Consider the following 11240-nt stretch of genomic DNA (forward strand, 5'->3'; position numbering starts at 1 on the left):
TGCTGTAGCCACTTAGACAGACCATTATACTGTAATGTAATGTTGACTAGAACATATCTATGTCATTCTCTATCTTCTACTCACCCCACAACTAGTACAATAGCTCCTCGATATACCCTAGATCAAAGATTAGAGTGTAGACCTAGATTCCGTTTCTCTCCCATTCTTCCTTGAGGAGCTTCAACATTGATTCATCCCACTCAGAAACCCTTTCAGGATATTTATTATTAAAGAGCGCCTTCATCCCGAACGTAGAACCGATTATCAGGCAACTCTTTTGTCCCCAATTGACTCGACTTCATTGGCACATCTCTATACTCCATATTCCCAATCGGGTTATATTGCCTCACACACTATCGGAATCGCGAACGCGTCGCGTATATCCCGCGTCACGATACAGTACGCGTCCGCCAATCACAGATGGCATTGATAAGGCTCGGGTCCGTTGAAGGCTTCAGATGACAAGGTCACGTTACGAACATCAACCCACCACCTGCATGAGCGATATTATCGTCGTCGGACTAGGCGAGAAGAAGAACGAGAACAGGAGCCAACCCCCTGTTCAAGGCGCCGCTGATCCGGTTAATCGTCCGAGAAAATGAAGTGGCTAGATGAATTTCCTCCTATCGTGCGCGATCTTATCAGAGATACGCGGCCTCCTTGCTTCCCTGAAGGGCCAAGGGTCGTCGCTCCCGCATTCTTGCTCGAGGTGCGATGAAACTCAAAACGAATCAGTTGATGCTGCAATTGGCAGTACCTGAGGTTGCATGACTGTCCCTTTCTAATTGTGTCCTGGAACGTATACAGTTGGTTAGTTTGTCCTGATTCAGATCTATTGGCGTCCTTGTCTTGAGCTGCAACCCCGCCACCACCCGTCACGGACGCGCATTCGGGCAATTGCGGTGCCTTGCGTTTACAATCAGGTGGTCCTGATCCTTGATCTCGGGGATTTGGTCGGGGGAATCCACAATGTCGCGTTATCTCGCAGACTGCTGCTGCAACAAATTCTACGAATACGCCACGGTATCACTTGGTGGACGGAACAGTTGCATCGACGTCAGCAGAGATGACAATCCACAGTTCAAGTTCATTAGCCAAAGCTGATAAACCTCTTTCTGGAAAAAATCACATCATGTGAATGGTCCTCGAGAAAATAAACTATGGCCCAAGCCCTCTCATTGATACTCTATGGGAGTACAGAGGAGTACAGGAACCCAGGAGGTTGGGAAGGGTTACTCACCCCTCATACAATGGTCCAACAATGACTACTTACTATTCGCTCCGGTAGCAGGTAAAACTAAAGGACATAGACTCTGAACTCTAAGGAAAGCTTACTGCGAAACAGCTAAACGCAAAAAAACGCCGACCCTTCAGCTGTACCCCAGCCTCCGAGTGCAATCCAAGACTCATGCAAGGGGTATCAGGAACCGGTGCAACCAGATGCGAGAAAATCGCCGCACAGTGGAGAACACACTCACAGGGCACGAGTCTGCAGAACATTTCAACGCGCACTTGCATTATCATTTGACAGATGCAAGTCCTTGTATTACCGGTTGTGGTAAGGCCTGATCCCTTTCCACCTATGATGCCATGCGTAGATCCTTTGTATAGATGATATCCTTTCTCGTGCCTTCGGGTGGCTGGTAAGACTGATTGCTTTCACTCTCTGCTCCTCCAATGGCACGATTCGCCCCTCTTCTTTGTCTTTGGGGTTGTAAACCTCCCTCAAGATCGACCTTCTTTGACTTCCCCCTATCGATAACAGAACAAGATATGTCGAGCGAATGTCTTCCCCCCGGCTGATGTCACCACGCATCCCATGTTAATTCTCCTTGACCCCTTCACCCTCCATTATCTCAAAGCTATCCAATGAATAAGTCCACCATTGTGGCACCTTACATGACACCACCTGACAACCTCATATCCTCCAATCGAGATTGACTGATTGCCTAGCGCAAAGGAAACAAGTGCCTAATAATAGACCTAGAATTGCAACATCAAGGGTACGGAGTACAATCAAGCCATTGAACATCGTCCTTTGAGAAGGGGATAGGAGGTGCCTTGAGACCATACACCTCCTTCTCCCTCTTCGCCTCTTCCTAGCTCTCCCTATTTGCAACATAATATGGCTGCCCGAGTTCAGTAGCCCGTCTCAGCCCTTTTGTGGTACACCATAGAAGGCCACCCTGTACACCGTATTGCTTTTCTCTCCTCTTCTTCTTTGGCCCCTTTGCTAGTTTTGCCTTCTCTCCTAATCCCTTCTTGACTACCCTTTGCTCTTCCTAGTTGCCGTATCCTATGATCTATTTTTGTCTCATATACTAGCAGCTTTGCTGACGTCGACTCTCGAAAGGGAGTGTACGTTTGAGGCGCCTCTCAGGGGCGAAGTGCCTGCTTCGGAAAGAATAGAATCGATGCAAGTCTGGCTTTGTTGTCTTTCTTTCCTCCTGATTTTAACAAGAAAACCTTTCTTATTTCCTTCTAGTCCTCATTCAACTAGAGTTCAAATGCATGCATGCGTCTTGGTCTTACCGTGCGCTGTGCCTGCGTCGCCTAAGCGATAGCTTTTAAGCCTTAGGTTAAAGTTGGGCTGTGAAGAACTCAATGCAATGCTTACCCGAGTCTTTTGCTTTATGCGGGAGATGAACTATTGAAAGTCAAATTACATTCCGATCTGAAGTTTTTCTATTATTAGGTCTTCTTTGTGCAGACTATCTCAACTCGCTGGACTCAGTGATTTTATCGACTTGGTTACTTGCTCTTAGACATTTTTGTGGTTTCCCTGAGAACATCCCTCCAGGGTGCTTTTGCTGTTTTTATGCAGTGCCCCGTTTGGTGTTTGCTGCAAGACTTTGAGTCCCATTCAATGTAGGACGTGAACCCTTGATTCCATCGTTTGTGAATAGGTATGTATCCGTGTACTGCTCGTTACCAGGCGGACTAAGTCATGCCATATCCTGCACTGAAGGTTTGCATATGAGAACTTTGCTCTTGCAAGATAAACTCCAATGGATCTGGGCAGAAGCAATCTCGGTCTTGATTTCTATGTGGATGTCCTGGTGGCCTCGTGTCTGCGTGTCCTACCCAGCAGTGCGGCGGGAGTTCAGGGTCTGAAAGAGTCGTAGACATGGATGCGGAATGTCCACGACATAACTCATACTCCTGTGAGACTGGAGGTGTTGACGAATCTCTTGCTTGATATGGTATCTCTTCAGCAGCATACGACTGCCCCGAATCGACCCTTGAATACCCGTCAGAGCACAGAGTCTGCATGGGTGCGCTGTCCTGCTCTGGTATTTTTATTAAACTGCCCAGGTTGCTAATCAGAGAACCCTTATGCGTACGAGGTTTCCAGCCCCTGATCGCTCGTCGGTATAGAGCTTCGAACTCCACCCGATGAGATGGGTTGGTGAACCAGTTATGATTTAACGCTTGTTTAACGTCTATGCGCTTCGCTTCATCAAACACGAGAAGCTTGCGAACAAGGTCCCTCGCGCGCTGTCTGATCTTGTTCCACTCCATATCGGCTTCGAGTTTCTCAAGGTCACGCTCTCGAGAGAGATCTGTCGGATCAGTAGTCAATGAGTTCTTAAATGGGATGTCTCCGGTCAGGAGAACAGCTGCTACACAGCCCAGTGACCACAAATCTACAGCTTTTGTGTAGCCTTGCTTGGACTTTAGCATTTCACTATTTATGAATGTTAGCTTCTATGGCTAATTTTGCTTGCGTCATACTAACGGCGCGCTGTAGTCGAATGTGCCGATCAGCGTAGACATCCGCTCAACAGTTGGCCGCACAAACCTGGCACATCCGAAATCGGTGAGTACGACTCTGCATCCATCAGCTAGAGATGTCATAAGAATATTATCTGGCTTTAGATCACGATGGACAATTTCCCGTTGATGCAGATAGTCCAAGGCCATCAGGACCTGTCGCACGATGACTGCGGCTTCAATATCGTCTAGCTTTCCGCCCTTATACTGGATGTAGGAGAATAGATCACCAGCGGTGACGAGTTCTTGGAAAAGGTAACTGTCCAGGTTTAGCTAATTCTAAGAGAAAGCATCTAGGAACCCACATTGTATTGCTTGACTCGATGACTTTCTCAATGCTAATGATGTTGGGCTAACCATGTCAGGATCGACAATGGACTTCCAATCGACTTGTGTGTAAGAAACTTACATGACAGAGGCTCTCAAGTATTCTAGCCTCGCGGCTGTATACGTCAAGCTTCTCCTGGATCTTCCTTTGAAGGGATTTCTTGAAAGCACGAGTAACGAGCAACCTGTTTCTGTTGGGGGGAAACGCGTCCTCTTTAAAGTGCCTAGAGTGCTGATCTTCGGCTTCCCTAACAACTTTGTTCTTTAGAGCTCGGAGGTCGACAATCTTACAGGCGAGTTGCTGGCCAGTGTCCTTCTTGAATGCCATATGTACTTGTCCGTAAGCTCCAGATCCCAACTTTTGCGGCGTAACGCTGTACTGGTCTTCAAACACCTGTGCCGCTGATCAGCAAACACAACACGGCCCACGGATATAGGGAAGAATACCCTCATCTCTATCATTTGAAGCATGTCAAAGCAGTCTTCTTTTCCCTGTACAGCGCAACGAAAATGGAGAGAGAGCTTCGGAGACAGCCGTAGTACATCACCGTCACTAAGAAGAAAGCTTTCCTTGCCCTTTCCCATAGGGTAACCGTTCCATGAGGTGCCATTCATCGATAAGTCTTGAGCGTATACTAAAGGTGCAACTTCATCGGGGTTTTCTCGGTCAAATATTATTGTGTAGATCCGCAGATGGATGTTGGAGATGACTGGATCGTCCACAACATGGTTACTTAAGCTCAGTCAGTGTCAGGAAGCATCAATGAAGCAAAACAAAGGGCAACATACCAGCGCCTTTGATCACGACCCACGTATACCTCCACGTTACTATATATAGGGAAAGAATTCGTAGCCCTTTTAAGCTGTGCATCCCACACTGAAACAGTACCAACAAGGTCAATAGGTGTTGACAAGAACGACATAGTGCAACCGTATAGGAGCGTTGAATGGGGCTAATTGATCACCTGTTGTCTATTTGATAATGCGATTTTACATAGATAACATAGAATTGTGTAGAGGGGATAGTATGAATGAATTTGTAGGAGTTGTGATTCGTTACTGGAAGAGAGACGTGTCGAGGAAGTTAGAGATCTCGTGCATGTCACCTGGTATCAAATCACGACGTCACAGCACAACCAGCCTTCCATATCGTCCTCGAAGCCGCTAGTGACTATTTAATCTACTGTTTCTACACATTTAGAAGATATTAGTCTGGTCAATATCCGGAAGCTCTGAGTATCCCATATGAGGTTTCCTATAACATCAGCATTTTTAAATCTGGTTTCGACCCTATAAAGCTCGGTAACCCCAACCCATTCTTCGCAAACACATTCGCCTTTCCCAGGTAAGCTTCGGCATAGGAGCTCAGGGGGAAAAAACGTTGTTACAATATTAGAAAAGTGCAGGGCAATTTCGAATGTTTCAGAGGATTAGATGACTATAGAAATACTAGTATCAAACCATATTTCAATAGGAGGGCCAATCTACCGCAAGGATGGTACATTGACTATTTTATATTAATCATCGAACGCTTCTTTGGAGAGTATATGGCATTGGGTCTAGAATAAGTTAAATATAGGACCTGGGATATTCAACTGCCGATCTTTGTCCAAACTCCTCACGGCAATAACCCTACCTCAACAACCCACCAATCATTGTTTTGAACAGATTCTTCCACTTATCAGGACTTTGTCCAAAACATCCGTGGAGACAAAACACAGTATAACATTGAGACAGGACAAGAATGACCACACCACAATATCTGCCGATGTGAAACTAGTGTGCCCCTGACCGGAGCTTAGCTGCACCATGACCCGCGGGCTAATCCACCGCCAGTTTCAGGATATTAAGGAATGAAACTACCGACTCACATTGACGGGCCAAACGGAGAAATTACGTAGATCTAAACCCTTCCACGGGCCTTCTTCGGATGAGCCTGTCTACCATATAAATGCAACTAAGGCCCAGGGTGCAAGCTTTACTTCTCTGTCCTCTCGCTCCATACGGAAAACAAACCAGTCCATCACAAGTTCGAAATTGAAAATGCGCGGTCTCAGAAGCCTTGCCTCCCTCGCCGTTTTCGGCTTGGTCCAAGCCCAGGATAACATCGTCTTCGGCCCTGCGTTCTCCCTCGGCCCTACCAAGTCATGGATCCGTGAAGCGACTACTACGCTGGTGCTGCCCGAAGCACCAAGCCCTCAGGAAGATCGCCTTGCACTCTGGCCAGGAATGGGAACCAGCGGTGGTGACCTGATCCAGGCTCTCGCTGTCTCTTTCTCAGACCCTGCAGCGTGAGTGCTTAAACTGAAGAATAATTTGCTGTGAAACAACTCAAGTCACACATACTAATTAATTTCCATACAGAAACTGCGGCGCTAGCTCCGGCCAATGGTGCACATGGGCAAGCACTCTTCAGGGTAAAGGATGCGAATAAACAGATATAGAAGTGCATAATGCTGAGCGGAAACAGGAACCCAACTGGGCGGGAAACAAGTTCCGGCCTCTGCAGGCGACAAGCTTGTCATGCACTGTAAGCTACCCTGCGCTCGCACCCCGTTTGAAGCTAATCAAAAAACAATGCAGACAAGTACAACGATAGTACCGGCAAATATGACCAGACAGTGACCATCAACGGCGAGGTCGTCTCGAGCCTCTCAACTAGTAAGTTCATAATTCTTACTCCTTCGTAATCGCAATGACTGACACCGCGAAGGCTCTGGCCAGGCCCAAGGATGGGGTACTGCCGTTGAGGCCCAGGACAACGCCTCTAAGAGCACTGTTGCTGCACACCGTAAGTACTACCATATCTCGGCGTCTTCCTAAGGAAAGAGAACTAAACCGTTGTGCAGAGTACCTTGATACTACCATCATCCTCGATGCCGCTGACCTGACCTTCCGTGATACCCTCGGCCTCACCGATGCTGACTCCACTGGCTTGACGACCTCCGACAATGGCAAGACCTGGAAGGTGACTACCATCAACATTCATGAGCACTCTTTCTAAGACATGAAAGGGCGTTGTGTATATGTACCAAAGGACGTTTTCGTCCCTCCTATATATTCTCATTGTCGTTCTACCCTTGATATATTGTACATAGGATTGACGAAAGGTGTGGCTTTCCTTAAGACGAGGATAGAATTGTTTACTCCGACGTGATTTGCCTCAAATTATATTGCAAACAGGCTTATTCGGTTGACATGGGGAAGTCAGGTAAGGCAAAGCCTGCTTCTCGTATCATGTCAATACATACATCTAGAAAGCGAGTATCTCTATATATTCGTCTATGTTATTCGTAATAAACAGCATACCTTTTATCTTGCGCATCGTGATTGAAGAGCGAGCCTCGACTTGTTCTGTCTATCAACTGCAACTGGTAAGTCCTCATTATTTTCCTTGCATCCGCTTGATACGTTCTTCAGCTGCCCGTGCCCGACGCTCTCTTTCCAATCGCATCCTCATTTCTGGCGTCATGCCACGCATTTCTTCCTCCCTTTTCTCGGAAGCAGTCTTCTCTACAGATCCTAAGGCTCTGCCACCCGAGCGCTTTGCTTGTAAAGCTTCCTTGGCGGCATCTTCCATCTTCAAGCGATGTAATTCAGCTTTACGTCGGTTTTTCTCTTCTTCCTCTGCAGCTTTCTGCTCCCTTTCGGCCCTGCTGTCAACGTCGGCTTTTGAAATTGCCGATGGCACCTTGGCGGCCTCCCAGTTCCATTTCGACTCGCCAAGTTCGTGACGGGCAACGCGGAAGGCATCACGCGTGGCCCGGTCACCTGCGAGCTCAAAGGGTGTTCTCCCTTCACCATTGATGGTTGTCGGGTCTGCCTCCGCTTTATTAAGAAGGGCAGAAACCATCGCTGGCGAATTAAGGTTTGATGCGAGATGAAGAGCAGTAGGGCAACGGAAGTTCTGCTGAGAATCTGAGGGTTGGAATGTGAAGGAAGAGGGAATCGAGTTCTTAGAGAGATACGACATCAATGCCGGGATTTTAGAGCGACGGATGAGTGCCTGTATTTGGGTTGTATGAAGCATAGCAGCTTCGTCCTCCTTGGACACTTTTGGCTTTTGCTGTTGAGGCCGTGGAGTAGATGGCTTTGATTTTTCTTCTCGTTGTTTGGCCTCAGCTGCTGCAAGGGCAGCTTCATCAATCTGACTCACCTTTACGCGAGTCAGTTCCTTGAAGCATCTCATAAGTTCTCCTTGAGTAGCGCGGCGTGTGCTGAAGGGAAACCCTCTCAATCTAGGATCGTTCTGTCTCAGAACCTGACCATCATACTGACTGAACAAAATCCGCCGATTTGTACTGCCTGTGGCCCGAACAAAGAGCAATTGGGAATTATCGATCATATTCCTCCATTCCGATAACAATTCTCTAATCTCCTTCTCCAGCGCAGCCTCATTGTAACGTCTTAGGCTAGAACCAGCCGAATGTGCAGCTCCTCTAGCAGCATCGCTAGCAGATTGTGATCCTCCCTGTTTTCGCCTAGTTGTATAACGATGGAACGTTTTGTGCGCGATCACTCGAGCCTGCCTCTCGTCTACGCCGCCTTGCTTGCGATGAATCTCAGGAGCCAAGGAAACGATCATTGCCGCAAAGTGACCACCACCGATCATGCACAGGAATACATGTGGGCTATATGATGTGGAAGGCATTTGGTTCTGGCCATTATTCCGTGGTGCGTTGATGGGGGCTAGCTGTTTCTTCCGCAGAGAATCAACTAGATACCTAGGCTCTTCCTGTTCAGCATCAGAGAACAAAGCCCTATATACACCTAACGAAGTGTTGGACGGTAGCAGAGAGCTCGAAAGCCAGAATAAAGGATGCTTTCCGGTCCGCTTCTTCGATGGCGCATCCTCTTCTTCACCTGTTTGCGAAATTTTCGCTTGCCTTTTCAACAAGGCAGTAAGCTGCGTCCCGGCATCTTCATCCTCTTCCGATGACGACTCGGATCCAGAAATAGATTCGTCCAACTCCCCAACAGCCTTGTTGAACTGAACCTCGTCCAAGGTGGGATTCCCTCGAAGTTGGGCCTTAAGATTGTACCGATGGTGATCTGACCGGACGTGACCCCGCTGCTCTTGGACGTTCAGGAAAGACACATTGCAGAGAGCGCAAGAGGTAGATGTAGCAACCGCATATTCTTGTACAGTATCTTGGGGCTTCTCAGGTGTATTAATTGCATTGTCTGACGTATTTATCGCATCATCCTCGCTTTTGGCGCTTAACGTTGCGAGTAGTTGCTGCGGAAGATCATACACTAGATCTGGGAGTTAGTGACGGAATTGTATGCAAAACAGAAAGCGCAGCACGGAACGAAGTCAAAAGAAATACGGACCATATAGCGGCCTCTTTAGGAGCTCTTCCGCGATAGAAGCTTCCGTGGCCATATTGACTAAATTATGTACAAGCGATGAGTTGCGCCGATGAAATCGCGGAGTGCAATGCGATGGCAGAACAAATGCCCCTCTTGTTGGAGCTTTACCGCCTTTAAGGCACCGAATAAAGAATATTCAATGTACGTAGTACTCCATCTTGTATTAAATCTGCGACCATTGAAATGTGTGACGTAACGTTCGATCCACAGGTGTAATCTTGAGTCACAGTGACTCAGTCCACTCTACGGAGTAAGTATTTTAACGGCTCTATTATTGGCTCGCCGATTTTTATAGGCTACTGAAAGTATGCTAAACTCTCATGAATCCGCCTTGGCTCGTTTATGTTTACTCCTCGGCTGATGGATATAGCGATACAGTCTCTCTCTCGACATATTGTACTTATGTAACGCATAGTAACTAATCCGATCCATTCATAATAACATCACATTGTTCCTAGTCGAAAAAAATTCTTCAAGCATATATGCTTATTGTTGGATACAGTCGTTACACATGACCATTATCAGGTTCTGATAATATATACTTACTACCTAGAGCTCTTCAAGTCTTTGAATCTGGAAGACGATTTGGCGTGCTAGGAACTTATGAGTCTAGGTGACAGGAGCAGTCACAGCTTTCAACTTTTAAAATATGAATTATGTGTCATGAAAGAGACCTACCTTTATGCCTCTATATCACGGCCCTATCAATACTTTCGACAGAGCTACATCTCATATCGGACAACCGCAGGCTCAAAGCTATATTGGCGCCCTTAGTTGGATATCGGCAACCTAGTATTATTCAACTACGTTGCCCAAAAAAAAATAAATAAAAAAGAAAGAAAGAAAGAAAGAAAGAAAGAAAAGCAGAGTAAAATAAAGAGAAAGAGAGAGAGAGAGAGATTGTATGTAGACATCTTCAAAGCTTTTTTCCTGAACTAAGGGCATGTAAAGTATAATTGACTACAGAACTAATACGGAGTACTCAATATATATATATCCATATCCATATCCACTCATTGTCTATGTGAACCGACATCCTATGTGATTACTGCGACTCACCAATTGCCAGTTCACTTGAGGTTCATGCCCAGCTAAGTTATCTCATCAATATATTCTCCATCTTCTTATCAGCTCGATCATCACAGTCTAGACAATATAAATACTCGAGTCTTTGTTATGAATGTCATTGATGGATGTGGTAATTAATGCCGAGCACTGGCCGGGTTGATGGCGCTTTGCCGGTTCTGGCCTAGTCTGTCATCATGCTGCTAACTCCATAATCAATTTCCATTTGCAGCCTCTTCGTATTCGTTCATAGTCTAAGCAATTGCAATTTGTAAGCAAACCCATCTGTTTCGCACCCGGAAATGAATGGTTTACCCCCGGAAAAATTACTGGCCTGCAATTGGAATTCTAGAATGCTTGACTCAAAGGATTTTTGAGTCACCTCATGACGTACGGGAGGCTTTGAAGATGCCAAGACATGTAATGGCCCGGCTTATGTCATAAGCACCGAACGCAAATGTCACGCTTTGTGCCTCAGGATGAAGAGAAAGCAAGGAAACAGAGCCTTGAGATTGAAGGAGAGAAAATCTCTTTACGAATCCACTCCATTGACTAGACTGCAATGGTCATAGGAGGAGAAATAGTAAGGTAAGCTAGGCGAAATTCCGCATCTCCGGCAAAGTCCTATCGGTTTATCGCCGAAGCTTAGGCCGTCTCATTTAGTAAGCAGCTTGCAGCTCACAAGAGGATTGGCCTCGCAG

At 46.6% G+C, this 11240-nt stretch overlaps 3 protein-coding genes across 3 annotated transcripts; 1 reads left to right on the top strand and 2 right to left on the bottom strand.

The window, feature by feature from the left end:
- Positions 1–2940: 2940 nt before the first annotated feature.
- Positions 2941–5024, bottom strand: BDV27DRAFT_161908 (FHA domain-containing serine/threonine-protein kinase; the record flags this gene model as incomplete). The annotated part of the gene is made up of 6 exons (XM_032073305.1): positions 2941–3688; positions 3740–4033; positions 4080–4126; positions 4184–4495; positions 4549–4834; positions 4891–5024. 6 exons carry the CDS (start codon positions 5022–5024, stop codon positions 2941–2943), a joined length of 1821 nt encoding a protein of 606 aa, XP_031923281.1.
- Positions 5025–6058: 1034 nt separating this feature from the next.
- BDV27DRAFT_168061 (uncharacterized protein) lies at positions 6059–7287 on the top strand. Its single transcript, XM_032074669.1, has 6 exons — positions 6059–6392; positions 6466–6518; positions 6572–6631; positions 6685–6762; positions 6815–6892; positions 6951–7287. Exons 1-6 carry the CDS (start codon positions 6145–6147, stop codon positions 7103–7105), a joined length of 672 nt encoding a protein of 223 aa, XP_031923282.1. The 5' UTR covers positions 6059–6144; the 3' UTR covers positions 7106–7287.
- BDV27DRAFT_134930 (putative C2H2 finger and ankyrin domain protein) lies at positions 7258–9605 on the bottom strand. The gene is made up of 2 exons (XM_032068399.1): positions 9436–9605; positions 7258–9357 (listed from the first exon to the last, which is right to left on the bottom strand). The coding sequence occupies exons 1-2, from the start codon at positions 9485–9487 to the stop codon at positions 7487–7489; spliced, it is 1923 nt and encodes a 640-aa protein (XP_031923283.1). The 5' UTR covers positions 9488–9605; the 3' UTR covers positions 7258–7486.
- Positions 9606–11240: the final 1635 nt, after the last annotated feature.

The sequence above is a fragment of the Aspergillus caelatus genome (assembly GCF_009193585.1).
Source record: "Aspergillus caelatus strain CBS 763.97 unplaced genomic scaffold BDV27scaffold_224, whole genome shotgun sequence".
In the NCBI taxonomy this organism is placed as follows: domain Eukaryota; kingdom Fungi; phylum Ascomycota; class Eurotiomycetes; order Eurotiales; family Aspergillaceae; genus Aspergillus; species Aspergillus caelatus.

Bases quoted from the DNA above. Each gene is read 5' to 3' on its own strand.
- BDV27DRAFT_168061 (XM_032074669.1), top strand. From the start codon at position 6,145: ATGCGCGGTCTCAGAAGCCTTGCCTCCCTCGCCGTTTTCGGCTTGGTC. The intron at 6,393-6,465 runs GTGAGTGCTTAA...ATTTCCATACAG, and splicing joins TCTTTCTCAGACCCTGCAGC to AAACTGCGGCGCTAGCTCCG. The intron at 6,763-6,814 runs GTAAGTTCATAA...GACACCGCGAAG, and splicing joins CGTCTCGAGCCTCTCAACTA to GCTCTGGCCAGGCCCAAGGA.
- BDV27DRAFT_134930 (XM_032068399.1), bottom strand. From the start codon at position 9,487: ATGGCCACGGAAGCTTCTATCGCGGAAGAGCTCCTAAAGAGGCCGCTA. The intron at 9,358-9,435 runs GTCCGTATTTCT...TCCCAGATCTAG, and splicing joins CCTAAAGAGGCCGCTATATG to TGTATGATCTTCCGCAGCAA.